Genomic DNA, 26,477 nt, shown 5'->3' with positions numbered 1-26,477 from the left:
AGAAAAATGCGGGATCCGTCCAACCTGTTGGCTCAGTGTGGAAGGGCCTTCTTATCTACCCCATCGCAGGCTTTCTCCTGCGGGCCTCTGGTCCACCCTGCGGGCTCTCTGTGCCGGCCTCTCGTCCAGGTCTCTGCCTTCTCAATCACTTCAGCAGCTCGCCCTTCTGTCAGTTTCATGCTATGTTTAACCTTTCTTTAAAAGTTCATTTTTACTCGGATGCATAAAAACAGAAAATGCATATTAATGGTACCATGTGATGCTTCCACACATGTGTACACTGTATGGTGTTAAGTAACATTAAGAATGTCTATCTTCTCAAACACGGTGAAAACCACTGCAATCTTTCCAGTATTTGAAATTTCAGGGTCACCTGCTTTTCCTATAGCACCCAACAGTCTTCTGAGCTCCCACGGCTTTCCAGCGCGCAAATGTGTAGGCGGGGCCGCCCTCTCTCTCCCCGCCCACCCGCCTCCAGGCCAATGGACAACTGTACGTCATCGCCCCACCCACCATCCTGCCCCCGTCGCCCCGCCCCACGCCCCGTCATCCCGCCCCACGCCCCGTCGCCCCGCCCCACGCCCCGTCGCCACGCCCCACGCCCCGTCGCCACGCCCCACGCCCCGTCGCCCCACGTCCGCATCACGTCGCTCCGCTCCAACGCTGCGCCGTCCTGCGTCTTGTGCTCCAGCCTCTGGGTGGGCTCCGGCGCCGAGTCCTCCGGGACATGTGGGCTGCCGCCCGCGGTCTGTGCTGCCCCGGCGCCGGGCTGCTGTTACGGCGGGGCTGCGGCGAGGCTGCACTCCACCGCGCCCGCACGCGGAGCCTGCACGGCTCTGCCGTCTCCTGTGGCAGCAAGAACTTGCTCAAGAAATTTGCTTCGAAAACCAGGTCTGCGCGGTGCTGAGGCTGCGGGGGCAAGCGTCCACGGCGGGTGACAGGTTCATGGGGGACAAACGTGTGTCCTCCGGGGACCGCGGGTGGCTACGGGGGATAGAAGCCTTTCCTTATTAATACTGCCTTTTCTTTGTGGCCTTAATTTGTTGACCAAAGTTTGTCTTGTTAATTAGTTGTTTTTTTGTGTGATGCTGGGGATTGAACCCATGGCCTTGTGCATGCGAGGCGAGCACCCTACCAACTGAGCTATATTCCCAGCCCTCAATTAGTTTTCTTAATGTTAAGATGAGTACAGTCAGACATTTAAAAATTTTTTTTTTTAGATGTTGATGGACCTTGATTTTATTCATTCACTTACATGTGGTGCTAAGAATCGAACCCCATGCCTCACACATGCCAGGCAAGCGCTCTGCCACTGAGCCAAAATCCCAGCCCCCATGTAAGACATTTTTATCTTCACCTCACTTTAGTTGTTACTGTTTGGTGGGTATGTTTTTTGGTTCTGTTTATTCTTCATTTCAGACAGGGTTTTATTTAATATGCCCCGTCTGACCTCAAACGTGTGATCCTCCTGTCTCAGCTTTTGGCATGGCTGGGATCGCAGGCCTGCATCACTTGTTTTGTTTAATAAACTACTTTAAAGATAGTTTTACGTTTACAGAAAAATTGCAAAGTACTGTTTGAGGAGCACTGTTAGACTAGTAGTAGTGTGCCCTCTATTGGGGTTTGTTTGGTGTTTCCTCATGGTTGTGTGTGGGCTGTGGAGTTTGGAGAGGAGCCTGCAGAGGCGATTTTGTCACATCAAGGGTGTGTGTGGTCCACACAGGTGCTGATCACCTGGCTGGGTGTTTGTCAGGTGTCTATCCTGAGCAGTGACTCTTCCTCCACTTTCCATACTGTGCTTTTTGGGAAGAAGTCAGTATGTGAAGTCCCTGCCTAAGGAGGAGAGAATTGTGCTCAGAAACTATTTGGGATTCTGTGTGGGAGATGCATATCTTCTCCTCCATTGTTAATTCACTCACATCAGTGTGGATTTGTGGATTATAATCCACTATGACTTTACTTTGCTCTCATTATTCCAACTGTGGCCGTTAGGAGCCCTCTCAGTGTCTCTGTACCATTGACACCCCCATCATGTGGAGTTCTGTGTGCCTATTTAGCATATCCTTACTTTCCAATGCTACAGGGTGTGCCAGGTTCATCTTACATATCCTGTTCTTGTGCCACAATCCTAGAATCAACCCTTTCTCTGAGGACTCCTGGTCCTTGTAAAGTGGCACCATGGGCTGGGTGCCTGGTGTACATGCTCCACTGGGGTGTCTGTTGTTGGGGCCTTTCCGTTTGTGAAGTAAAAAGTATGTGCTTACAGCTCCCTTACCTAGATGCTTACCCATAAACGTTTTTGTGTATAATCATCTGCTTCCAGCTCCAGCTCACCACCACATAGATCATGTAGCCCCTGTGCCTCGCTCACCTGTAACTCCCTCTTTAAAAGTGAGCAGTGGGGTTTCCCTGGCCATTATGATTGTCTAGCCTTAGCATATTGCATAGCAGTACCAGTACCATCAACCTGGCCCTCCATGGGAACCACTTGGTTAACTGGGCGTGGTGTTTATGTACATCTTGGGAGATATTTTAAGGTCCTCTTTCTCTATCCTTAGGACTGTAGGCAAATTTGAAAGTCAGAATTATGAAGTTGAATTAAAACTGTTTTCTGCCTGGCCTCCACAACAATGCTGTTCATTAACTGCCTACATTTTGGGGCCCCATGCCATTGAGGTATGAACCCTCTTAAGGTAGGTTACGCAGCTCTTGTAATTTGCTGGCGCTATCCAATGTGGCTTTTGCTTTCTCCTTGCAGGAAGAAGTTCTGGTATGAAGGTCCTTCCCTGGGGTTTCCTGGGTGAGTGTCAAGCAGCCCCCTCGTTGTCGTGGTGGGTGAGATTTACAGTCGGCACACCTCTCGCCTGACTGGCTGTCCACATCTGTCCTGGAGGGTAGTATCTGTGTGCGTGGGTCTGCTAGCATGGGTCTAACCATTTCAGATAAAAATCGACTATTGTTGACGTTTTCTAGAATGTCCTGTTATTTAATTATTTAATGTTCATCAAATTTTTAGTGTATGTGAACCACTAAAGTTCGTATGATAAATGGTTCAAACTAGAAAAAATACATTGTGTATACTAAAAATATATTGTGTTTACATTTTAACAGTGAGTTTTTATGGTATGTAAATTATACCTCAAAAAAATTTTTTTTAAATAAAACTGGTAGCAGTTTTAATCTTGGGAACAACAGACATACTTTACCTTAGAGCTGAGGTAACCGAGGTGACTATTGCCTGTCTTATGTTGATGGCACCCTTCCCCAACCCAAGTTGGTGATGGGTGACAGGTGTAACCTGCCCTGGGGCCGTGTTCTTCTTCTTAATGGAGACTTATAGGCCTTCCAAATTGGACTTGCTCCTGAAGAGAACCTCAAAGAGGACCAGGAAGGAAGACCATGTGCGCCTGCGGGCCCTGAACGGCCTCCTCTATAAAGCGCTGACAGACTTGTTAAGCACCCCTGAAGTGAGCCAGGAGGTCTACAACCTGAATGTGGAGCTCTCCAAGGTAGAGGGCAGGCCAGAGGAGAGAAGACGGAGTTCAGCTCTCCCAGCTGATCTCTGCAACCCGTGGCCTTGGTTTGGGGCTGCAGACTCGTGGGGAGTGCTAGAGACAAAGGGTTCCTATGCTGGGCACAGAGGCAGCCAGGCTGCCACCCAGGGGTGGGACCCCTGACCCTGCAGCACCTGCATGCTGTCTGACCCTGGAAGAGCCTGCGGAGGCTCTGAGGTGTGGTTACGACACCTGCCTTTGCTTGGCATAAAGACAGGAGGGTCCTCTGATCCCTCAGAGGATGTGAGCCATGCGGAGAAGGGGCAGTTCTGTGTTTCCAGTCTGCATCTTAGGAGAGGCTGTGAGGCCGGCGCAGGGCTCCAGCTGCGGACAGTCCTGGGGAAGGGGCATGGGGTTCCTGCCTGCCACGAGTACTCTGTAGCAGCAGTGCTGGCCTCTGTGGGGCACGGACACTGCTCTTGGGCAGGAGGCTAAAGGGAGCTGTGGTTTTCATCCCGGGAAGGTTGTCTGAGGAAGCCTGTAAACAGTGTGCCTGTGGTTGGTGTCTAGGTCTCGCTGACTCCAGACTTCTCAGCCTGCCGCGTCTACTGGAAGGTGAGCCTCTCGGCAGACCAGAACAAGCGCACAGAGGCCACCCTGCAGAGGAGTGCGGCGCACATGAGGTGATGCCCCTGTTTCTTGCTTTCTGCTGGCACCCAGGTCGCCAGGCTGTTGTACTTGTAGGTTTCACTCATGAAGGAGTTCTGCTTTGAAGGAAAATTCTGGGTTAATTTTCTTGAATTTAGAATATAGTTCACATTTTTCCATAGGACATGATGTAGTTGACTTTCAGCTCAGTTGTGTAGGGATCCTGGAGGTGTTTTCCTGGAGGTTAAAGTATAACTTTAAAAGTCTATCAAGAATCAGCAGATAACAGGTGTAGTAATTTTCAGGGAGGTGGTGAGGTTAAGATGGTTCTTGTGACACAGGGATGTGTCCACCTCTGTCCCTGGAGGCACCTTGTCAGCACTGTGGTGATGCTCACAGTGAGACATGCCACATGCCCTGAAACATTGCAAATGAATAAGCAGGACACGCTTCAAGTGCAGTCTGTGACATCCCTGTGGTTGGGCCCCCTGTCCCAGCTGTTCGAGGTAGGTGTGTGGCGGATATTGTTTCAAAGAAGAGTGAGGCAAGCCTGTTACTTGAGGGTAAATAGCTGGCTGTATCCACCACAGCAATAAGCCGCAACCTGTCAATTGACAATCAAACTTAGAAAAATCAGCATCCACCACTGAGCTCATGGCTTCCAGGGGCTCCAGTTGGTTCTGAGAGAATGCATCAGTGTTCGGAAACTCTGGGTCACTTGCTATGCAGGTGACCAGTGTACAAGGCTACAAACTATGTAGCAGGTCTCTCTGTTGTCATGCCAGAGACTGCTGTGTGGTCAGCTGCAGAGGCCCTTGCTGGTTGGTGTCTTGGACTCTGTGCTGCTGCTGAGCTGGATGTGTGGGCCACACCTAGCTTGGCTCGTGTTTGTATCTCATGACAGAGCCATGCGGAGACCATTTTTCTCCAGCATCTAGGACATGAAGGTGGAGCCATGCCAGGGATTGTCCACTGAGTGTAGGACAGGCTGCCAGGGCCCAGACCCTGGTGCCCAGGGCCACAGAAGATTCTGTGTTCAGATTGGTGTTCATTGGCTCTCTGATGTGTTGGAGGAATTGGTTATAGTGCATTCTGCACCCTTTTGTAATAGGCAGCTCAGTACAGAAACTTTTTCATCTGGGTTTTTTTTCCCTTGAGATTGTCTTGCTACCCTGTCCAGGCTAGCCTCCAAGTCCTGGGCTCCCTGCCCTGCCCCATCTACCCTGTGTGCTGGTCTAATTTTCATATTTGGGATTCCCACATAGCTTGTGTTGAGCACCTACCCTCTCCACTAGGTGTCCAGGTGGAGCCCAGAGTCTCACATCTCTCCTCTCCTTAGACACCTGTTGATGTCCCAGCAGACCCTGAGGAATGTGCCGCCAATAGTGTTCATTCAAGACAGAAAAAACGCAGCTCTGGCAGAGGTGAGGCTTATAAATAATTGCCCTTTTATGATATAAACTTCTATGAATAGGATTTTAAATTTGTTAATTTTTAAATACTCAATAGATAATGTTTTAAAAACTCTGCGAAGGAGTTTTTTAAGGAAGGCCCTTAACCCCGTTTGCAGTGGCAACCACAGTGTAACCCTTTTTCTGGTTCTAAGTCTTTGCTCATCAATGGAACTCTGACCAGTGACCCAGAGTGCTTGCTGTTTCTCAGTGTATGAACTTAAGGTGGCCAGAGCTGCCCTGTGTGCTTGCCTCGCCTCTCACCACCTCCCCACCTAACCTGAGGTTGTAGAATTCACTTTCTGACCTAAGTATTTAACCACCATTTTCTTTGCTTTAGAGGAGTTTTGTTACAAAGATTGAAACTGGAGGTTAAAGTGTGTTATAACTTTTTAAAAGTCTACCAAGAATCAGCAGATAACAAGTTCAGTGTCTTCCTGGATAACTGTCATCCACTGGACAACCAGAGAGGATTTAGCCTCCCTGAAGGAAAGGATCTGGTTTGACATGTGTGTCTTTTGTTACTCATGACACAGATAGCATAGGAAACATTGTGCAGGTAGTGACCCTGACAGTGGAGGCATGTCCCCAGTTAGAAGAAGCAGCAGGGACAGTAGTCCTTGCAAGGCACTGGGGCAGAGAGCTCAACTGTGCGAGTGCTGAGGCCACCAGGGCAACTGGCCATGCAGCCCCAAGCTAAACTTCTCACCTGTAGCTCCTGTAGTCTCTGGGGGGGCAGGTTCCACAGGTTCCTTCCAACACATCTCTGGAGGAGGGAAGGCACAGCTGTGCCTGAAGTGGGCCACTGCCAATAGAGGATGGAAGTGCAGATCCCAGATGGGCCACTGGAACAGCCAGGGCAGAGTCCAGCAAAGTGTGTGGGTGATGTGCTGTGTGGGTAGCAGTCTGCCTCCTGGTTGCTGCTGCCGTGTTCCTGCTCAGATTCCTTGCCCTGCAGAGCTCCTGCCTCTGCAGCTTGACTGCAGCCTTCCTAGCACTTACTGTCTTGCCTTGCCAGAGGCTTTTTCTCCCCTAAAGCACACAAATTATGTGGCCACAGGGAAGCATTTTATGAAACTACAGTAGAAACTAGTAAATATTAGTTCTTTAATCGGTTTTGAACGCTTGTAAGTTTCACATAAGCCTCAGTTCATTGTCAGAGAGAGGTGCCATGTTAGAATAGCACCAAGGCAGCTGCAAGCTCGGGCTGTCGCACAACCCCAGAGCAGAGAGATCTACAAAAGGGCAGATGAAGTCCACCCAGGAGGCCCGTGGTTGGCCTTATGCCTGAGGACAGCAGGTGTTTCTGCCCCCTTCCCAGTGTGGATTGGAAGTGTGGCTTATGACTGCTTATGAGGATGGGAGGTGTGGGCCAAGGCTGCCTGTGTGGACTTTAGGCTTGGCCCACAGCTCCAGTGCTTCCTGTGTGGGGGAGGGGGAGATGGTAAAGGGGTGGGGAGGGGGAAGGGTGGGTAGTGACCTACCACTGTGGTGCTCCTTTTCAGATTGATGGTTTACTGGCAGTGGCTGAGTTTGGACCTCCAGATGAAGGAGACCACCCCATAGGAGATGATCCCAGGTGATGTGTGGGGATGTGTTTCCATTCCCTGGGGCAGATTACCAGGCACAGGATTAGTGTTTTTGTAGTGGCTGTGTGATCTGTGTCCCACCAGCCCATGTTGCCCCTTGGTACTTGGCCCTGGGGCCCAGGCATCCACAGGCAGTGGTCTGCAGGCACATGGTGAGGCCTGTGGTGTCTGTGAGGCTTCGTCCACTGGGAGATGCCGCATTGTCTTGGCTTCCTTGTTGGCTCAGTGCACTTTTAAACATTTTTTAAATATTATGTGCATTTTTTTTTACTTTTATCTGATTTATTTATTTAAATTGGGGGTTTTTTAGTTATCAATAGACCTTTATTTTATTTATTTATATGTGGTGCTAAAAATTGAACCCAATGCCTCACACATGCTGGACAAGCACTCTACCACTGAGTCATAATACCAGCCCCCCCTTATTTATTTATTTTTATGTGGTGCTGAGGATCCAACCTGTGCCTCACATGTGCTAGGCAAGTGCTCTGCCACAGAGCTACGACCTCAGCCCTGGCTTAGTGCACTTTAACTGGGTGCATGCAGTATGCCAGGCCTTGTCATAGCTCTCAGATGCTACCCTGCTGTGCTGTGGGTGGGGCCGGCTGGGGGAGGCTGAGGATGCGGTGATCATTACTGATGGGCCTATCATCCTTAGAGGAAGGATGCAGGAAAGTGGATTTGCATGGCTGGTGGGGGTGCAGGTACACCTCTGAGGAACATCACAGTCTGGTCACAAGCCTGGGAACAGGGGTGTTTGTGGAGGGGCTGGCCTAGATAGGAGCAGCATCTGCATTTTTGGTGCTTCAGGGACTGCAGGGCCCAGCAGTAAGTCTGGGTTGAACCAGCCTGCCGGAGCTAGTGCCACAGCTCCATGTCACCACAGCCTGCACATCCTGACCATCAGGGAGCCAGCATGGGGAAGAGGCAGGCCAGAGAGCCTCCAGGGTTTAGTGTTGACGGGTAAGAGGGTGATGTGACTGCAGTCAGGTTTTGTCGTTTGGTGTGTCACTGACCTGAGTTACTGCACCTGTAGGCCCACCTGTGATTCTGTTCAACTGCCTGCCGTTCCTGCCATGCTTAATGTACTCATGATGGTACCAAGTGGCATCAGGACTATGCTGGCCACTGGTTCTGAAATCCAGAAATCCCTTCCACATCCTTGTCCAGGAGGTGCATATGTGGGCAGGTGTAGGACATGCCCCCAGTGGCATTTTATACTGATGACTGTGGTCATGGCGTGGCTTGGGCTTGATATGAAGGTTCTTCTCCTTCAGGGACCCTGATGTCCTATCACCACATGATGCCCCAGGACCTGCTTCATGCTCAAGTCTGTGTGGGATCGATCATGAGGCACTCAGCAAGCAAATAATGGAGTACAAACGGAGGAAGGAGAGAGGACTCCTGAGCCTGGCGTTGCGGGGGCAAGAGCAGGGGGCTGAGCCCACGCAGCTGGTGAGGAGGAGGAGGAGGAAGACCCTGTCCTGCCAGAACAAGGACAGCTCCCCCAGGAGTTCCCTGCTGGGTGAGGATGAGGATGAGGACAAGGACTACACTCTAGGGTGTGAATGTCAGACCCATGAAGCAGAGCAGGAGTGGGGGGCAGACCCTGGGGACGAAGGGGCAGAGCAGGGCCCCTGTGGCAGAACAGGGCAGGGGCAGGGTTAGGCTTTAGGCTGCCTCACCACGCCTGTGGGATGGGAGCCAGTGCCTGAGAGGCACATGTTCTGTCTTCAGACAGTCCATGGAGCTGAAGCTTTGGGTGGTGGTGTCCATTTCCTGCTGTTTGGCTTGTGATAACTTTTCCATGTATCTAAACACAGTGTCCTACACAAAGTCATTTGTTTTCTCCAATACCGTGTGATCAAAAAAATACACGATTATCTTACCAGTGAGTCCTGTACAAACGTGAAGACAAAGAAATTATATCTCAAACACTGGTGCAGGCACAGCCAACCACAGAGCTGGATGTAGCAGTGCAAAGGCTAGGGTCAGAGCCTGCAGGTCCACCTCTGCAGACCTGCCCAGCAAGCGCTGGTGCCCAGTGCCACATCCTCTGGCTGTGCTCTATTTTCTGGCTGTGCTTTAAGCTATCATTTCCACCTGCTGGTTAAAGCCATGAGCAGGAACCATGTGTAGGTGAGTTTGGAGGGCTCTTGGTGACTCCTGCCGAACCTGAATTCCAGCCAGCCCTGAGGTGCTGACGCTTTCCATCTCGGCACCTCTGTCCACCTGGTGTTCTTTCTTTCTTTCTTTGTTTTTTTTTTTTTTTTTTTTTTTTTAATAATTGTTTTTTAGTTGTAGTTGGACACAATACCTTTATTTTGTTTATTTATTTTTATGTGGTGCTGAGGATCAAACCTAGGACCTCGCAAGTGCTAGAAGAGCGCTCTACTGCCGAGCCACAGCCCCAGCCACCAGCTGATGCTCTTTCTAAAACCCGTCTGAGTGTCCAGCAGGCCTGGTCTTTGCCTTCCAGGGAACCTGTGACTCTGGACAAGTTTCCAGACAGCTTATCTGTTGTGCTTAATTTCTTTCATCAGATGTAAGGTGAAGACTTGTTTTACTCTTTGTCAAAAGAGAAAACACATGTGCTTCACCTTGTAAATTATGTTTTGGTTCATTTTGAACAGCAAAATCACCTACAGAAGATGCAAAAATGTGCTGATCGCGGTGCTTAGATTGTTGAAAATATGCTTTTTTGCAATATGAGCTAAAATGAGAATGCAGAGTTACCTTGCTGAGCCTCAGCTAGGAACACGTGTTGAACTGGCCCAAGTTGTTTGTGTGTGTGTTTCCTCCCCTGAATGAAGGAATGCACCACAGTGACAACCGGCAGCTCCCCATAGTAACTAGTAACAGTCATCAATTACTAGTCATAACCAGTACAGCCAGCAGCTACCATTAGGAACTGCCTGTGACACTGGCAGATAGGAATTGAACCTGGTGTTCTCTAGTCTCAGCCCCTGAGGATTGTCTCCTGCCCGGGTGATGTTCTTACCCTGTGCCCTTGCCCTCTCCCTGCTCTGAAACCCGTCCCTGCATCCTTAATCTGACAGGACTCTGTTTGAGGGTATAGCCCCTTACCTGTGGACAGCCCCTCAACTTGGTCTGCCTGCTACTTCTCAGGTCAGAGTCAGGCTGCACTTGTGTGTTTGGTGGGAACAGCTTCTCTGCCATGGGATGCCGGCTCTTGACACCATCGTATTAGTGGCCCATGAAGGTGATGTCTGCCAGCTTCCCCAGTGGAAAGTCACTTCCTCCAGTCCTGATAAATCCCCACACTGATTTTACTCAGTTGTCTGGTCACCATGCACTCAGGCTTCCTGTTTACTCAGGAGTTGTACTCTCTGTACTCTACCATGCTGCTGTGCTCTGGAGCTGAGCCTGTTTCTGTGTCAGTGTGTTCTAAGGCTGTGGTCTGTGATGCGGTAATGGGTTCAGAATCTTGCAGTTTCCAGTTTAGCCATTGCTTCAGTTTCCTCTGATTGCGCTAACAAATCACAAAATCAATATCTGAGAGCAACAGAAGCTTGCTGTTCTGGAGGCAGAGTCCAGATGCAGGTGCCGCACAGCCGTGCTTCTTCCCAGACCCCTCTGCCTCTTCAATGCTATGGTTCCAGGCACTGCTGGACTGTGCTCTGTCCTCAGGTGCAGTTTTGTGTCTCCTTTAAAGACACGTGTGGTGCTGAGATTGTGGCTCAGTGGTAGAGCACTTGCCTAGCATGTGTGAGGCACTGGGTTTGATCCTCAGCACCACATATAAATAAATAAAGATCCATGGACAACTTAAAACAAACAAAAAAAAGCACGTATGGCAGGGTTCAGGACCCACTCTAAATCCAGGACGATCTCATTTTGTTTTATTTATTTATTTTTGTATTTTTGTTGTATTCTTTTTTTTAATTTTTTTTATTGGTTGTTCAAAACATTACAAAGCTCTTGACATATCATATTTCATACATTTGATTCAAGTGGGTTATGAACTCCCATTTGTACCCTGTATACAGATTGCCGAATCACATCGGTTACACATCCTCTTTTTTCCATATTGCCATACCAGTGACGGTTGTATTCTGCTATCTTTCTTATCCTCTACTATCCCCCTCCCCTCCCCTCCCATCTTCTCTCTCTACCCCATCTACTGTAATTCATTTCTCTCCCTTGATTTTTTTTTCCCTTTCCCCTCACATCCTCTTATATGTAATTTTGTGTAACAATGAGGGTCTCCTTCCATTTCCATGCAATTTCCCTTTTCTCTCCCTTTCCCTCCCACCTCTCGTCCCTGTTTAATGTTAATCTTTTCTTCCTGCTCTTCCTCCCTGCTCTGTTCTTAGTTGCTCTCATTATATCAAAGAAGACATTTGGCATTTGTTTTTTAGGGATTGGCTAGCTTCACTAAGCATAATCTGCTCTAATTCATCCATTTCCCTGCAAATTCCATGATTTTGCAGGACGATCTCATTTTGAAGTCTTTAATTACACCCATGAGGACCATATTTCCAAATGAAGTCAGTTTGAACACTGTATGGCTATACATGGAGGTGAACCACCATACCAGGCATGAAATGTTATCCCATTGTTTCTTTAACGTCTTTCTCTCTTTCTTGTCCTTTCCACTAAACATGTGGTGAATTAATGGTGTAAATAATTTTGCTGGGCACGGTAGCCACACCTGTAGCCCCAGCACTAGGGAGACTAAGGCAAGAGGATCACAAGTTCCAAAACAGCCTGAATAACTTAGTGAGACCCTGTCTTTAAATGAAAAGGCCTGAGAGTGTAGCTCAGAAGTACAGCACCCAGTTCAATCACCAGTACCTCCACCAATTTGCTGTTTCCTTCATCTCTGGTCAAATCTATTGTTTAGCACTTTTAGTACATTTTTCATTTCAATCGTTGATCATTTGGCTGCAGTTTTTTTTTTTTTTTTTTAATATTTATTTTTTAGGTGTAGATGGGCACAACACAATACCTTTATTTTTATGAGGTGTTGAGGATCAAACCCGGGCCCCGCCTGTGCTAGGTGAGCGCAATACCACTGAGCCACAATCCCAGCCCAAGGCTGCAGTTTTTTTAAAAAATATTTTTTAGTTGTTGATGGATCTTTTATTTATTTGTTTATATGCGGTGCTGAGGATCAAACCCAGGGCCTCATGCATGCAAGGCAAGCACTCTACCAACTGAACTGTATCCCTAGCCCCCAACAGAGCTTTTTATCTAAAGGGTATATGTTATTCCTCATACTGCATAATAAAATGTAGGAAAACAAAATAATGTGCAAGACTTCATTTTTAAAAGACGGGCAATCTTTAGTATGTATTAATAGTGCCTGTTTAAATGAAATCACACAAAAGAATTTACAAGATGCACAGTTTGGCCCTTTTTTTTTAAATAAAATTTTTAATGACAGTGTTAGGTTCACAGCAGAATTGAGAGGAAGATAGAGATCTCCCGTAGATCCCCTGTCCTTCCCCATTATTTTATGTCCTGCATCACAATCCATGAGCCCAAATTGACAAGTTAGTATCCCCAAAGTCCATAGTACATTAGATTTCACTGTATTTTCTAGAATATTAAAACTGTAGTTTTAGAACTACACATACCAAGAAATGGATCACTTAGCTAATAATTAGTAGAAAATTTGTGTCATGCCCCTATAATCCCAGTGATTCTGAGAGGCTGAGGCAGGAGAGTTGTTGCAAATTCAGGGCAGCCAGGGCAATTTAGTAAGATACTGTCTCAAAAATAAAAGAGGCTGGGGATTTAGCTCAGTTTTAGAGCATCTCTGGGTTCAATTCCCCCATACCAAAAAAAAAAAAAAAAAAAAAAAGAAAAGAACAATTTAGATTCAGAGAAAATTAATCCCACTTAATTTACAGATGCATTGTGTCTTGGTACAATTATGGTAACTCTTCAGAGATTCATAAAATCTCTGGTAAGAAAGGCCCAGAGCAGGGGAGTGGGGCGTAGGGAGAATGAAGGAACTTTGGGCAAAGGGGAGGGAGAGAAGGGGAGGGGGAATGGGGGTAGGAAAGGTGGTGGAATGAAATGAACATCATTACCCTAGGTATATGTATGACTGCTCATGTGGTGCAACTCTACATCATGTACAACCAGAGAAATGAAAAGTTGTGTTCCATTTGTATTCAATGAATTGAAATGCATGCTGCTATCATGTATAACTGATTAGAACAACAACAACAACAACAAAAAAAGCCCAGAACAGCCAGATGATGCACACCTGTAATTAGGGGCTCAAGAGGCTGAGGCAAGAGGATTGGGAGTTCAAAGCCAGCCTCAGCAACTTAGAGAGGCCCTAGATAACTAAGCGAGACCCTGTCTCTAAATAAAATACAAAAAAGGGTTGGGAATGTGGCTTAGTGGGTAAGTGTTCCTGGATTCACTCCCCAGTGCCGAAAAAAGGGGTCCAGAAATCCGAGGAAGACTGAAGAATGTCCCTAGCAATCTGCTTTGATTTTTTTTCTGGCTTTCCGGGTTCAGAACCATCAGATTGCGAATAGGGCATTTGAATATACCATTTGGGAAAAGACACCAGTTACGAATCGGATCTGGAGTGCCTTCCAAAGACAAGTGTTGACGGCTTGGTGTCCAGAGGTGGAGCTTTTGGATGGGATTGTAACATGGGGGCTCTAACTTCATCAGTGGGTCAATCCATTCCATGGATTATAATTGGAATGGGGGCTAGGGTTGTGACTCAGAGGTAGAGCGCTCGCCTAGCATGAGTGAGGCACTGGGTTCAATCCTCAGCACCACCTACAGATGAAATAAAGGTATTGTATCCACCTACAACTAAAAATATATATATATTTTTTTTTTTTGAAAAAATAATTGGAATGGACTGTGGAAGGAGATAGAACCTGTAGGCAGGTGGGGACAGTAGTGGAAGAAGCAGGTGGCTGGAGTGTGCTCTTGGAAAGAATCTCCTCCCGTCTCCCCCTTCCCAGCCGCCGGTTTCCGAAGCAGCTTTCCTCCTCCACTGCTCTTCAGGGTCATGTTCTGCCTCACCACAGGCCTAGAGCAGTCGACCATGGATTCTTTTTTTTTTTTTTTTTAATTAATTTTTATTGTAGGTTGTTCAAAACATTACATAGTTCTTGATATATCATATTTCACACTTTGATTCAAGTGGGATATGAACTCCCATTTTTACCCCATATACAGATTGCAGAATCACATCAGTTGCACAACCATTGATTTACATATTGCCATTCTGGTGTCTGTTGTATTCTGCTGCCTTTCCTATCCTCTACTATCCCCCCTCCCCGACCATGGATTCTTTTCCTTCTTCAAGTTGTATATATCTGGTATTTGGGCATAATGAAGAAAGGCTGAGAAACACAAGGCCTCTTCCTTTTGCTGTTCCCTCCCAATACAACACTGGTTTCCTGCTGGTCATTGTTCTCCAGAACACTGGAGAACAGTCATGCAAAATGTGCAGGTCCCAAGAGACCAGAGGCTGGAGACCTGGCGCTTTGAGGGTCAGAGAAAGGCGTCCCAGCTCCAAGGGTGCTGTGCATGGCAGGGGGAGACTTGCCTTCTCTGCCTGTTTGTAATTGGGTGGACCCAGTACAGCTTTCCTCTCAGCCAACCTCTGGAGACACCTCACAGACACACCCAGAAGTAAGCTCTACCAGCCTCCAGGTATTCCCCAGCCTAGTCAAACCCAGGCCTACAAAGAACCAAAGTCATCCCAGTTCCCAAAGTCAAAAATCTGCCAGCCATCCAAAGACGGTCAGACCTGACAGTTTTGAGCACGTCTATGGGACTTCAGGTGCCGTCCCGTTCCCTGACACTCAGGAAACAAACCATCTGCCATATTGCTTTATTTTTGTGTTTCCACAACCTTAGTTCCGTTCAGCTTTATGAGCTGAGGAGGTTTTTATACTTAGAGCCAGCCTCGAGTACGGTGTGGTTGGTGGTGCAGGTCCTGATGCAACTCAGAATGAGGGGCAGGAAATTTTGGTATGGTCCCCTGGCTGCCCACTGTCTGCCAGATCTGAAGAGACTTCTTCCTGCCCCGGCCATTCATTGCTGAGAGGAAGTAACTTAGTGGCTTTTGGGATCTCAGGAGCTGCCCACCTGGGTCCTCGCCTGAGCACCAAGGTCTGGGGGTCCTGAAGGAGGAGTGACATCGGTGAAAGAAGAAGAGGAGTCAAGATGACAGGTTGCAAGTTTGAGCAACCTCCAGAAGACACCTCTCTGCCCCTGGGACCTTTGTTTTCATATCTTTTTTACAGGTGTTTTTTTTAGGTAGTTAATGGATAGCTTCAAAGCCTGAAACTTTTGATTTACATAATTTTCAAGAATTACAATCTTTTCTGACATACATTGATTACCTAAGATATTGAGTACATTGTTCAAAATATTTTTCTGTAACTTTAGTCAATCATAATTAAGCTTTTATGTTTTCTCCTCAATCACTAGGTGCTAGGCGACACAACTAGACTATATGACTCTTGACCTATTATTCACTTCTAACTTAAAAGCATACCTATAATTATTTCATTAACCTTTAACTTTAAAGCATACTTATGATTATTGGTAAGTTTTCTTACTTCTAAACTAAAATCCCAGTAAAACACTTAAAGTAGTGAAAGTCTATTATTAAAAAGCCTACTACTCTGAAGTGCCTCTAAAATATGTTAATTTTACATTTTTCTATTTTAATTTCCAAGGTAATTTCTTTTTTTCATCTGACCTATTCAACTGCTTTCTTGAAGAACTTCCTTGATCCTTGGTCAAATCACACCAATTCTTACGTCTTTGTAATCTTTAACTAAAGGGCAGGCTTTACACCTCAACTCATTTCTCATTTATATAAACTATGTGTTTTTCCATTTTCATCATAAGTTTCTGCTTAAAGCAAAGGAGGGTCTATTGGTTGGGGAATGTATTTTTATTAGCCTCTTGTCCTAGAGGGAATACCATAAGCTACATACGGTGGTCCTTGTATTGTTGGCACAGCAATTGTTTTTCTGTAGTTAGGCAATTGTACAGGTTGTGGCTTTAGGATAGGATTGGGGGGCTAGTGTAAATTGTTAACCAGGGGATAAGTATTTCTTATTTAAGCTTGAAGAATAACACCATTGTTTGTATCCTGAGAGACCTTGAAACGCACCTCATAGCATATCTCAACTGTATCCTTAGTCTCCTTCTGGAAATTTTCCTGCCATCTTAGGCAATGGGTACTTTTATTATTGATTGACTATGCCCTGTTATCCATATCATGAGTATCATAAACAAAACACTTAACATTCCTAATGGTTCCAGTTTCCAGATGGTGCTGCCTTGCCGCAGCATCCCCCACGCTGTGATCCTGTCAGACAGCGGGGGCAGGAATGCCCTCACCAGGCGCCCACTCTCTGAGCACCCAAGGGGCAGCCTGGAGTGGTTCCACGCCAAATGCGTGTGCCTCTGGACCAGCTGCAGCTGCTCTGGCTGGGCCTGGAGGGCCTCAATGCGAGCCCCAGCCTGCAAATAAGCCGGCATGGGCACCCATCCTGACACCTACCGTGTCCCGCACCTGTGTGAGCCTCAGGCCCGCGCGCAGGTGGAAATGGGCCAGGGTAAGGGTCCACTGTGCAGCAGCTGGAAGTGTTTTCTCTTAGGATCTTGGAAAAAGCGAGGCTTTGGCCTGGGCGCTGGTCTAGGGCTCTGGGACCCAACCCTCGTGCGGACCGGGCACCAGAGGAGGGCTGAGAAGCGGTTGAGGTGTGGCGCCAACCCTTCCCAGGACCACTGTCAGCGGGTGCGCTCCTAGCTGGGCGCTTGCGGAGGGAGGTTCGCCCAGGTGAGGCGCTACCCCGAGAACAGCAGGTCTGGGCTTGGTCAGGACGCAGGGACCTTTCCCGTGTGGTTGCCGGGCCCTGCCCGCAACGTGCCCAGCCCCACCTGTATTCCAGGTAGACAATCTGGCTCTGGCTCCGGCTCCTCCTAGGGGCAACCTTGAAAGGCGAGCGGTGCCCTCCTGGCAGGTCCGCAGCCCCACACCCAGTTGCAAGCTCATGGAACCTAACTATCACATTCCGCAGACGCGCTGACCTGACCCTCTGTGCTGGGGAAAGAACTTAGAAAGCTAAGCCTTTTCCATGTCGGGCCCTTTCCATCTCTTCAAATGGCCGTTCACTGGAAGGATTTTCAGTCCTGAACAGTGCATTAGAGAAGGGTGCTTGGGGGCTGGGGGATGTGGCTCAGTGGTAGAGTGTAGGACCCAGGTTCGATCCTCAGCACCACATAAAAATAAAGGCATTGAGTTGTGTCCTTCTACACCAAAAAATAAATACTTAAAAAAGTAAGAGAGACAGAGAGAAGGGCACTTGCCCCCTCCTTTGTGGAACCTTTTTTCACGGTGGGACTTAAGAGTAAGGGGATAATTCTGTAAACTGAACCCACTGTGCTGGCACATACTTTATTTTATTTTTAAAATTTTATTTATTTTTTGGTATGTGGTGCTGAGAATCGAACCCAGTGCCTCACACATGCTAGGCAAGTGCTCTACCATTAAGCCACCATCCCTGCCCCACATACTTTATTTTAAAAGCAGTTTACCTGCAGCCCTGCCTGACTTAAGTTGATAGGATACATTACATTTCTCAGTAAATAACCTCTTATCTGCAGGAGAAATTCAGGCTGATAAGAACAAAAGTTACCCTGAAAACTTGGGTGTGCTTTTTTGACATAGACCAGATCCCAGGACTCGGGGAGATAAGGATAATTACCCCTAGCCATGAAATCTGTTAGAACAAGTTCCAATTAGAACCCATTAACACTGGTCAAAGTGACCCAGAATTGCTTTGGATTTTTTAAATATGTATTTTTAGTTGTAGATGGAACAGTACCTTTATTTTGTTTAGTTTTCTGTGGTGCTGCAGATGGAACTCAGGGTCTCACACATGCTCGGCAAGCACTCTACCACTGAGCTACAACCTGAGCCCATTGCTTTGGATTTTTACCATGCCCAGTGGGGACTTGGAAATCGGATATAATTTCCTGTCAGTCACATGTCAAGAGGTGGATCTGGGCAGGTTCTCTGGCAATATTCCTGGGCCCCCAATAGACTCTGAAGGCAGAAGGGGCACCCTATTGTCCTCCTCTCTGAGGACCCTCTCTTTCCCTATTCCTTTCCTCTTTTCTATTCCTTCTAATAAATTATGTTGTTCCTTTACTAAGTCTTCTGACTTGCCTGGAATCCTCTCAAGCAAAAACACAAGAATCCCCTGGGGTCAGGGGACATCACTGTATTGCAGGCTCTGTGGGCAGGTCTCTTCTGCAACAATAGCATTTGCCAAAACCACCCAGCCTGTACCCAGGTTTCCATCAGGAACACAGGAAAGAACTTTCCCTAATTCACCAAATCTTCTGTGCTCCTGGGTGTTCTGCCAACTAGCATCCTGCTTCTGTATTCCAAGGAACTTAATCTTAGCCTCAGGCCCCTGTCCCTCCCCACACACAAAGTGTGGGTGTGTGACTCAGGGATTGTCCCCATGAAGGAACATGTCCCTGTGAGAGAATATGAGCAGAGTACTCTTCCAAACAAAACAAGTAAATGTGTCTTGGGGCTCCAGATACCTAAGGGCTCAAGCAGGAATGGATCAGGATCTTCTAGGATTTTAGGAACCTTAGATGCAGCCTGGTAGGGAGGGAGAAGTGAAACCACAGCTGTCCTGTCTCTTCCAGCTCCCTGCTTAGGGATATTTTCAGTTTTCTTCACCTCTCAGTGTCTGGGAGAATGAGATTTCTTTCTTTCTTTTTTTTTTTTTTTTAATATTTCTTTTTTCAGTTTTCGGCAGACACAACATCTTTGTTTTGTATGTGGTGCTGAGGATCGAACCCGTGCCGCACGCATGCCAGGCAAGCGCGCTACCGCTTGAGCCACATCCCCAGCCCAAGAGAATGAGATTTCTAAGTGCAGCATTCGATAGTAGGAGACCAGCTGGGTTCCTGGTCTGAACACAAGTCTTCCAGTCTGCCTCAGCAGTCCCTCGGAGAGAAGGGTGGTTGACTGAGATGTACAGTTCAGTCCTGTCCATCTCTTATTGCCACTTCCATGCTGGCTGGGACCACACTGCCTGTGACTGCAGCTCTCTTCTTCCTGTTCATCAGCACATCATTGATGTGTGTCTGCCATAAGAAAGATACTTATAGAATACATCAACACAAACTTTCTAAACTCTACCATTCATTTTTTAGTTTGGGCAAATTATAGGCATTTCTAAGGAGAGGAGGGAATAGTGATTAAGACTAGTGAATGATCAGCAATCAGACGTGATGGGTCCCACCAACAGGTCTTGTTCAAATTCTGGAACCTCACCTAGAGGCTAACCCACAGACGTGCTGTGAGCACTATCATGGCCTATATATCAAGTATAAAAGGCCTTGAGGCTCACCTTTGAGAACACCTCCAGCCAAATCTCTTGTCCCATTTGTTACGGAAATGGAAGGTGGGGGTTGTTAGTGCAAAAGGACCAGGCTGGATACAAATCTTAAACATCAGCTCAGCACAGTTTTTATTTGGGAATGGAGTGATGCCTCTGATGGACCCATTTTCCTGGTGGAAATGGCCACTGGCCAAAGGGAGGCAGTAAAAAGGTTTCTATATGTTATACTAGCAGATGAACATGTCAGTCTGGGTTATCTTTACTGGACCAGATGGAAGGTGTGGGTTAATGGGTATGGGGTCAATGATAAGTAGCTGGGATTTCTCTTTACTGGGCCAGATGGACAGTGTGGGATCAGTTTTAGGGTGGGATCAATGCCTTGGCCTCTTCCCAGAAACTGTCATTTCAGACTTGATGGATAGCTCCTCCCCAAGGGCTTGTCTTGTCAATGGAAAAGACAGTGGCTCCCTCATTCCTTCTCCCCGGGCCGTATTATTTTGGGTTTGTCTTTTTCCATATCCAACAGAGGTGGACCCAGATGGAGCATGAGAAGGTAGTAGCCTTGGTGCTGTCTTCAATGCCTGGGTAACAGATTCTGCTCCATGCTCTGCCCAGACCATTTATAAGCTCTCAAGCTGGCGAACCAAAATGGAGTTTTCTGCTACCAGGCTCCATTTCACATGGCGGGAGTTCTTTCTCTTCTCGCTTAATAAAGTCCTGTTTCATTTACTCTTCCCTTCCATGATTGCCTGTAGCTTTTATTCTTCAAAATTAGTGAAACAAGAATCCAGAAGGAAACTGGAGAAGTGGGGGAATCTGGTCTCATCTCCAGACTCGGGTCTCAATAGGATTCCTCCCTACTGGACATTCCTGGCCTGTGAACACAAATGAGGCCTCTGATGAAGTAAAGCCCGTGGGTGTGCTTACTAGCCTCCCCTAAAGGGTGATCATAGTTACCTTGACTTCTTCAATTCAACACCTCAGACATTAGGTGACACCTGTTGCAGATAGAGAAAAGAGGTAAGGAGAGCAGATGTGCACGTGGCCCTCCTGCCACTGACTGGTTCAGCTCCTTGGGCTCTTGGTGTCCAGTGCACAGATGTGATTCATTTAAGTCTTGCTTTGTCTGAGAGACTTGTTAGTAAAGTGTTCTTGTTACTGAAAGCTCTGTCCTTGTCCCCTAGGCCAATTCAATAAGGAAGACATGGTTTTGAGAAACAGGAAAAAGAAGGTTTGTCACAGGAGAGGAGCTGTCTGTGGACAAGGGTCCCAGGAGTTCCCAGAGAAGAGGGGAACTCGACTCGGGACCAGCCGGTTCTTGGCATGGTGATGTAGGAGAGTTTCAGTATGAGCTACAAAAGGCACAGGCAGCTTTGGTCAGAAAGGCAGACCCACATTCAGGGTGAACGCAGGCTGTCTTCAGAGTGAGAGCCCACCTTGGGCTGAGTCCTGTATCTACAGAACGGCTGCAGGTGGGTCCAGGGTGGAGCTGCACAACTTCATGCCCGTTTTCCTGGGTTTGCATATTTCCTTCATTTTACAAGGCAAGTCTGTAACTGTGTTTCTGCCTCTTAATGGCTTGAGGAGGGTCCCCTTAAGGTTCCATATTTATCTCTCCTAAATTCTGTCTCAGTGGATCTTTTAGCAGGTTTGGGTGAAACTGTGGAGTCAGCTCCCCTTCCAGGACCTTATATGCCTCCCCTATCTTGTATCTTTATCCTAAAAAGCACATCCGACTGGGCATGGTGGCACACACCTGTAATCCCAATGGCTCAGAAGACTGAGACAGGAGGATCCTGAGTTCAAAGCCAGCCTTAGCAATGGTGAGGCACTTAGCAACTAAGTGAGACCCTGTCTTTAATAAAATACAAAATAGGACTGGGGATATGGCTCGTGGTTGAGTGCCCCTGAGTTCAATCCCCAGTACTAAAAACAAAACAAAACAAAAACAAACAAACAAAACCCCACATCTGACCAGACCACTGGCACAGCCCCTGGGAACTGTGCATGGCTTACTCCCAGCCCCTCCCGTGCAGGACACTGCCCAGACTGAGCCGCTCACTTGCAGCCCTGTTCTGGCTCTGTCTGGGGAGCTCTGGTCACTTGCTTCCCTCTTTTCTCTCCTGCTTGCTGAGAGTTCTCTCCCACTGTGCACAGTTCTGCAGAGATCCCTGGAGTAGGCTCCTGGCACATCCACAAATAAGCTTCTCTGCACAACTCTGGGAACCTGTAGCCACTCCCTGCAGCCTGGGGCCAGGGAGTTCTTATAGCAGCACAGGGAACATGAGGCCATGGAGGCTAGCGGGAGGTGCCCCTTAACTCCCCAGAGAAGCAGCATGGACATTTCCCCCAGCTGGTGGCTGGAACAGGGTGCCCTTTAAGGATGCCCTCAAGGTAACATGCTCACCAGATCCCACAGTTGTGGGACATTGGGATGGAGGTGGGGCTGGGAGGCCAGCAAGAAGATGTGAATTTCAATTCTACAACCTCCTGCTATGGACAGGCTGAATTGTGTAATAAATAAAATCTTTTTGCCATTCTAAGATGGGAAAAGATCACTATTATTTCTGCTGTCTAAAGTCTTGAAATGCCTTTGCCTTGCTATCCTGATCATGGCTTTGCCAGTCCAGTCAGGCAGGGGCCTCTCTGATCACTCTCTGAGCAGGACTGGAAACTAACTGATGTACAGGAACACACCTGGCTGAAGCCTGGGGACACACAGAGGAAGCAAGAGACAAAGGACTGCTGCCGCTCCAGGTGGGCCTTGTGAGCCATGCTCCAGGGCCCCATGGCCCCACTTTGGGGGCTGTGAGGGCAGGGAAGAGGACCACTATGGCTAGCAGGGCTCTCAGACCCACTCTTAGGCCAGAGCCCAGGTATGACCAGATTTGGCACCCTCACCTGTGCATCTGCATTAGAGCCCACCTGGGAAGCTGTGTGTGCATGGCCCAGCAGGTCTGTGTGAAGGACTAGGCCTCAGCCCAGCCCCAGGGGCCACAGTCTTGGGTGGCAGCCTTGGTGACAGCAGGGGAAAATTTTTGGAGAAGGTCCTGTCTTGGCCAAGTGAAAAGGTTGTGTTTAGAAAACAGGCTCATGGACATTTCCCAAGGTCCTCCTGTGTGCGGTCAGTGCAGACTTGAGTGTGGCATGCTCACCCAGGACACCTTGCCTTTGCACATCCAGAGTGTCCCCACCCTCTGCTGACTTCACAGTGTTTTTTATGGATGTATTAACTTCAGTCCTCAACTGGTGGAGAAAAAGTTGTCTACCTGTGCCCTGAAGTCTTCTCCTTTCTTTCTGACCTATGGTGGACAGTCCCCCTGCTGAGAGTAGGCCTTGAAACCTGTGTGCAGAGTCCTCCCTCCTTCAGTGTTTGTTTCACAGGCTTTGGAGCTTCAGAGTCTAGTGCCTGCATGTTTTCCCTTATCACGTCTGCTGAATGAGTGTCAACGTGCTGTCATTTTTCTCTCCTAACACTTTCCACTTAGATCTAATGTATAATGTTACTGTAACCATGCTGGCTCTTTTGGCTGCTATTTGATGGATTATCTTTTTCCATCATTTCACTTTCAACCTATTTGTGTTTTGGGTCTAAAGTGAGTAGCATATAGCTTGATCAAATTTTTAAAATCATCTAATCAGTCTTTATCCTTTAATTGATTAATTTGTTACATTCATATTTAATGTGATTACTGAAAAATATGAACTTCTGCCATTTTGCTTTTGTTTTCTATATTTCCTTTGTTTTTGTTCCTTAATTTCCCCAATATTGCCTCCTTTGGGATTTGACAGGTTTTGGTTTCCTTTTCATATCCCTTTCTGTATATTTTATTTTCCTAATGGTTACTATGGGGACTAGAGTTAAATCCTAAATTTATATCAGCCTAGTTTGAATTGATACAAACTTGGCTTCAACAGCATTCATTAAATCTGTTCCTTTATATTGTTGCAACTGATTTCATCTTTATAAGTGTGTCCCCAATTTTCACAGATTTATAATTACTGTTTTCTGCATCTACTTCTTAAATCACACACAGCACGTATAACCCAACAGCATTACAAAGTAACACTAGCTTTTTAACCTTTACTGGAGATCTTGATTTCTTTGTATTGCTCTGATTTATTACACAGGTTCCTCTCATTTTACCCTGGATTCTCTTTAGCATTTCTTGTAGCCAAGTTCTCCTGGTGATGAATTCCTTTATCCTTTGTTTATTTGGCAATGTTATAACTTCTCTTTTATTCTTACATGACAGGGTTTTTTTTTTCCTTGCAATAATTTAAACATACCATTCTATTGCCTCTGATCTTCATGATTTCTGACAAAGAAAAGGCTCTTAATCTTGTTGAGGATGTATGTTGCAAGTTGCTTCTCTCTCTCACTGTTTTCAGCCTTCACTTTGGCTTTTCTGCATGTGTATGGAGTGCTGGGGTTAACCCAGAGCCACGTTCATGCTAGGTGAGAGCTCCGCCACCAAGTTACATTCTCAGTCCTGTTTTATTTCAAGACAGGATCTCCCAGAGTTGTTCAGGCTGGCCTTTACTTGTGATCTTCCTGCCTCAAGCTCCCAAGTAGCTGTGATTACAGATGTGTGCCAACATGTCCAGCTTATTATTGGCTTTTGAAAGTTGGCTGTAATGTATCCCATTGTGGGTTCTGAGTTTATCCTGATCAGAGTTTTTTGAGTTTCTTTTATGTGTAGATTCATGGGGTTTTTTTGCATTTGTGAAGTTTTGGGTCATTATTTCTTCAAATACTTTCTCCTGCCTTTCTTTCTTCCTTCTTCTTCATAATGTACACTGATGGTGTCATGTAAGTTCCTTAGACTCTATTTATTTTTTTATGTATTTTTTTTAGATGTAGTTGGACCCAATACCTTTATTTTATTTATTTTTATGTGGTGCTAAGGGTTGAACTCACCACCTCGCACACGCTAGACAAACACTCTACTGCTGAGCCACAACCCCAGCCCCATCTGTTTATTTTTATTTAGTTTTTTTTTTTTAATTTCTGCTCTTCAGACTGGGTAATTTCAATTGTGATGTAGTCAAATGTGTGGATCATTTTGTTTGTCTGCTCTAATCTGATGTTGGGCCTCTTAGTAAATATTTCATTTAGCTGTTGTAGCTTTCAGCTTCAGAGTGCTTTTTAAAATCTCGTTCTGTTTAAAGTCTCTGTCTCTGTATCAATAGTCTTTTCAGTTCATTAACAATTCTCTTAGTTGCCATGGTTTCCTTCTGCACATTTAATACAAGTATTTTACAGTCTTGGTCTAATAAGTCCAATGTCTTGGTTTTCTCAGAAATGTTTATTGTTAATTTCATATTTTCTTCTCTAAATGGACAATAATTTTCTGTTTCTTTATGTACTTTGTTAATTTTTATTAAGAAGTAGAAAATTTGGATGTTGTAATGTGGTAGCTCTGAGAATAATATGTACCCTTTCCCAGGGATTGGTGGAGTTGCTGGTCAAGAGGTATAGTTGATGGAGTTTCTTGTTGGTGGTCACATATCCAAGGACGGATCACATGGCAAGTTATAAAACAGTCTTCAGTGAGTGTTAAAAAATTGAAATCATATAAAATATTTCTTCCGATCACAATAGAATGAAACTAGAAGTGAATAAAACAAGAAAACAGGAAATTCATAAACAAATGGAAATTAAACAACACACTTTTAAAGAAAACAGTGGTTCCAGAAGAAATCACTAAGCAACCTTGAATATATTTTGGAATAACTGAAGACAAAACTACAGCATGCCAAAACTTATGGGACATAGTGAAGGTAGTACTTGGAAGGAAACTTATATGGGTAAGTGCTATATTAAAAAAGAAGGAAGCTGTCATGAACAACTTAATTTTACATCTTATAAACCAGAAAGAAAAGAGCAAACTAATCCCCAGGCCAAAAGAAGCAAGGAGTTAATAAAGATTAAGCAAAAATAAATGGAATTGAGGGTAGGAAAACAATAGAATCCACAAAAACAAAATTGAGTTTTTTGAAAAGATAACACAATTGACAAGTCTTTACCTAGACCATCTAAGAAAAAAGAAAAGGAGGTGCACAAACTGAAATCAGAAATCAAAGAAGGGACACTACTACTGACCTGACAGAAGTCAAAAACATTTCAGGAGACTGTTATGAACAGTTGTATTCCAACACATTAGATGACTTAGAAATTCACAACTCTGGGAAACACACAAATCATCAATACTGATTTGAGAGAAAATCTCAATAGAATCCACAGCAAGTAGAGATTGAATCACTTATCAAAAACTTCCCCAGAAGAAAAGCCCAGAACCAGATGGCTTCTCTGATGAAGTCTATAGAACAGTTTGAGAAGACACAGCGTGAATCTCAACAAACTATTCCAACACCAGGGGAGGGAGCCCTTGCTAATGCATTCCATGAGGCCAGCACCACCTGAGAGGAACAGCGTCACCACAGAGAAAGCCACAGACCCACACCACCCACCAAGTGGAGCGTCAGCTTCCTGGGGTTGCAGTAAGGGAGTGCTACAAACCGGGCACCTGGAGACAGCCTGAAGAGTTCTGGAGCCAGAATGCCAAGGTCCAAGCCCTTGCAGGGTTTTGGCTCTGCAGAGAATCTGTCTTTCTAGCCTCTAATAGTTCCCCACAACCTCTGGAGCTCCTTGGCTTGCTCTACTTCACTCCTTCATCTTCACACCATGATCTTCTTGTGTATCTGTCTTGAAGGGACACCAGTTGTATTGGTATAGAGCTTCCCCAACTCCATTATTAAGCAAAATATAGAAATAAACAGCATCTGAATTGGAAATGAAGAAGCAAACTATCTGTTTTCAGTTGATTCTACATACAGAAAATCACAGAGAATTCACACAAATCTGTTAGAGCTAATAAACAAATTTAGCAATTA

The 26,477-nt window shown here is 46.3% G+C and overlaps 1 protein-coding gene across 3 annotated transcripts; it reads left to right on the top strand.

Moving 5' to 3' along the window:
• Positions 1-644: 644 nt before the first annotated feature.
• Rbfa (ribosome binding factor A) lies at positions 645-26,477 on the top strand. Of its 3 annotated transcripts, XM_076836574.2 has the most exons (8): positions 645-891; positions 2,759-2,800; positions 3,341-3,509; positions 4,065-4,177; positions 5,482-5,566; positions 7,099-7,172; positions 8,460-8,707; positions 25,031-26,477. In XM_076836574.2, exons 1-8 carry the CDS (start codon positions 728-730, stop codon positions 25,060-25,062), a joined length of 927 nt encoding a protein of 308 aa, XP_076692689.2. In that variant the 5' UTR covers positions 645-727; the 3' UTR covers positions 25,063-26,477. The 3 variants fall into 3 exon arrangements, with proteins under 3 accessions (XP_076692689.2, XP_076692686.2, XP_076692690.2); XM_076836571.2 differs by lacking the exon at positions 25,031-26,477 and having other exon boundaries at positions 646-891; positions 8,460-13,133; XM_076836575.2 differs by lacking the exons at positions 645-891; positions 25,031-26,477 and adding an exon at positions 2,559-2,676 and having other exon boundaries at positions 8,460-13,133.

The sequence above is a fragment of the Callospermophilus lateralis genome, chromosome 17 (genome assembly GCF_048772815.1).
Source record: "Callospermophilus lateralis isolate mCalLat2 chromosome 17, mCalLat2.hap1, whole genome shotgun sequence".
Classification (NCBI taxonomy): Eukaryota; Metazoa; Chordata; class Mammalia; order Rodentia; family Sciuridae; genus Callospermophilus; species Callospermophilus lateralis.
Note: the sequence above shows the minus strand (reverse complement) of the source record. Positions and strands in the feature narration are given on the sequence as shown.

Coding starts and splice junctions, on each gene's coding strand:
- Rbfa (XM_076836571.2), top strand. CDS start 728: ATGTGGGCTGCCGCCCGCGGTCTGTGCTGCCCCGGCGCCGGGCTGCTG. Junction 4,178..5,481: donor AGGAGTGCGGCGCACATGAG/GTGATGCCCCTG, acceptor TCCTCTCCTTAG/ACACCTGTTGATGTCCCAGC. Junction 5,567..7,098: donor AAAACGCAGCTCTGGCAGAG/GTGAGGCTTATA, acceptor GCTCCTTTTCAG/ATTGATGGTTTACTGGCAGT.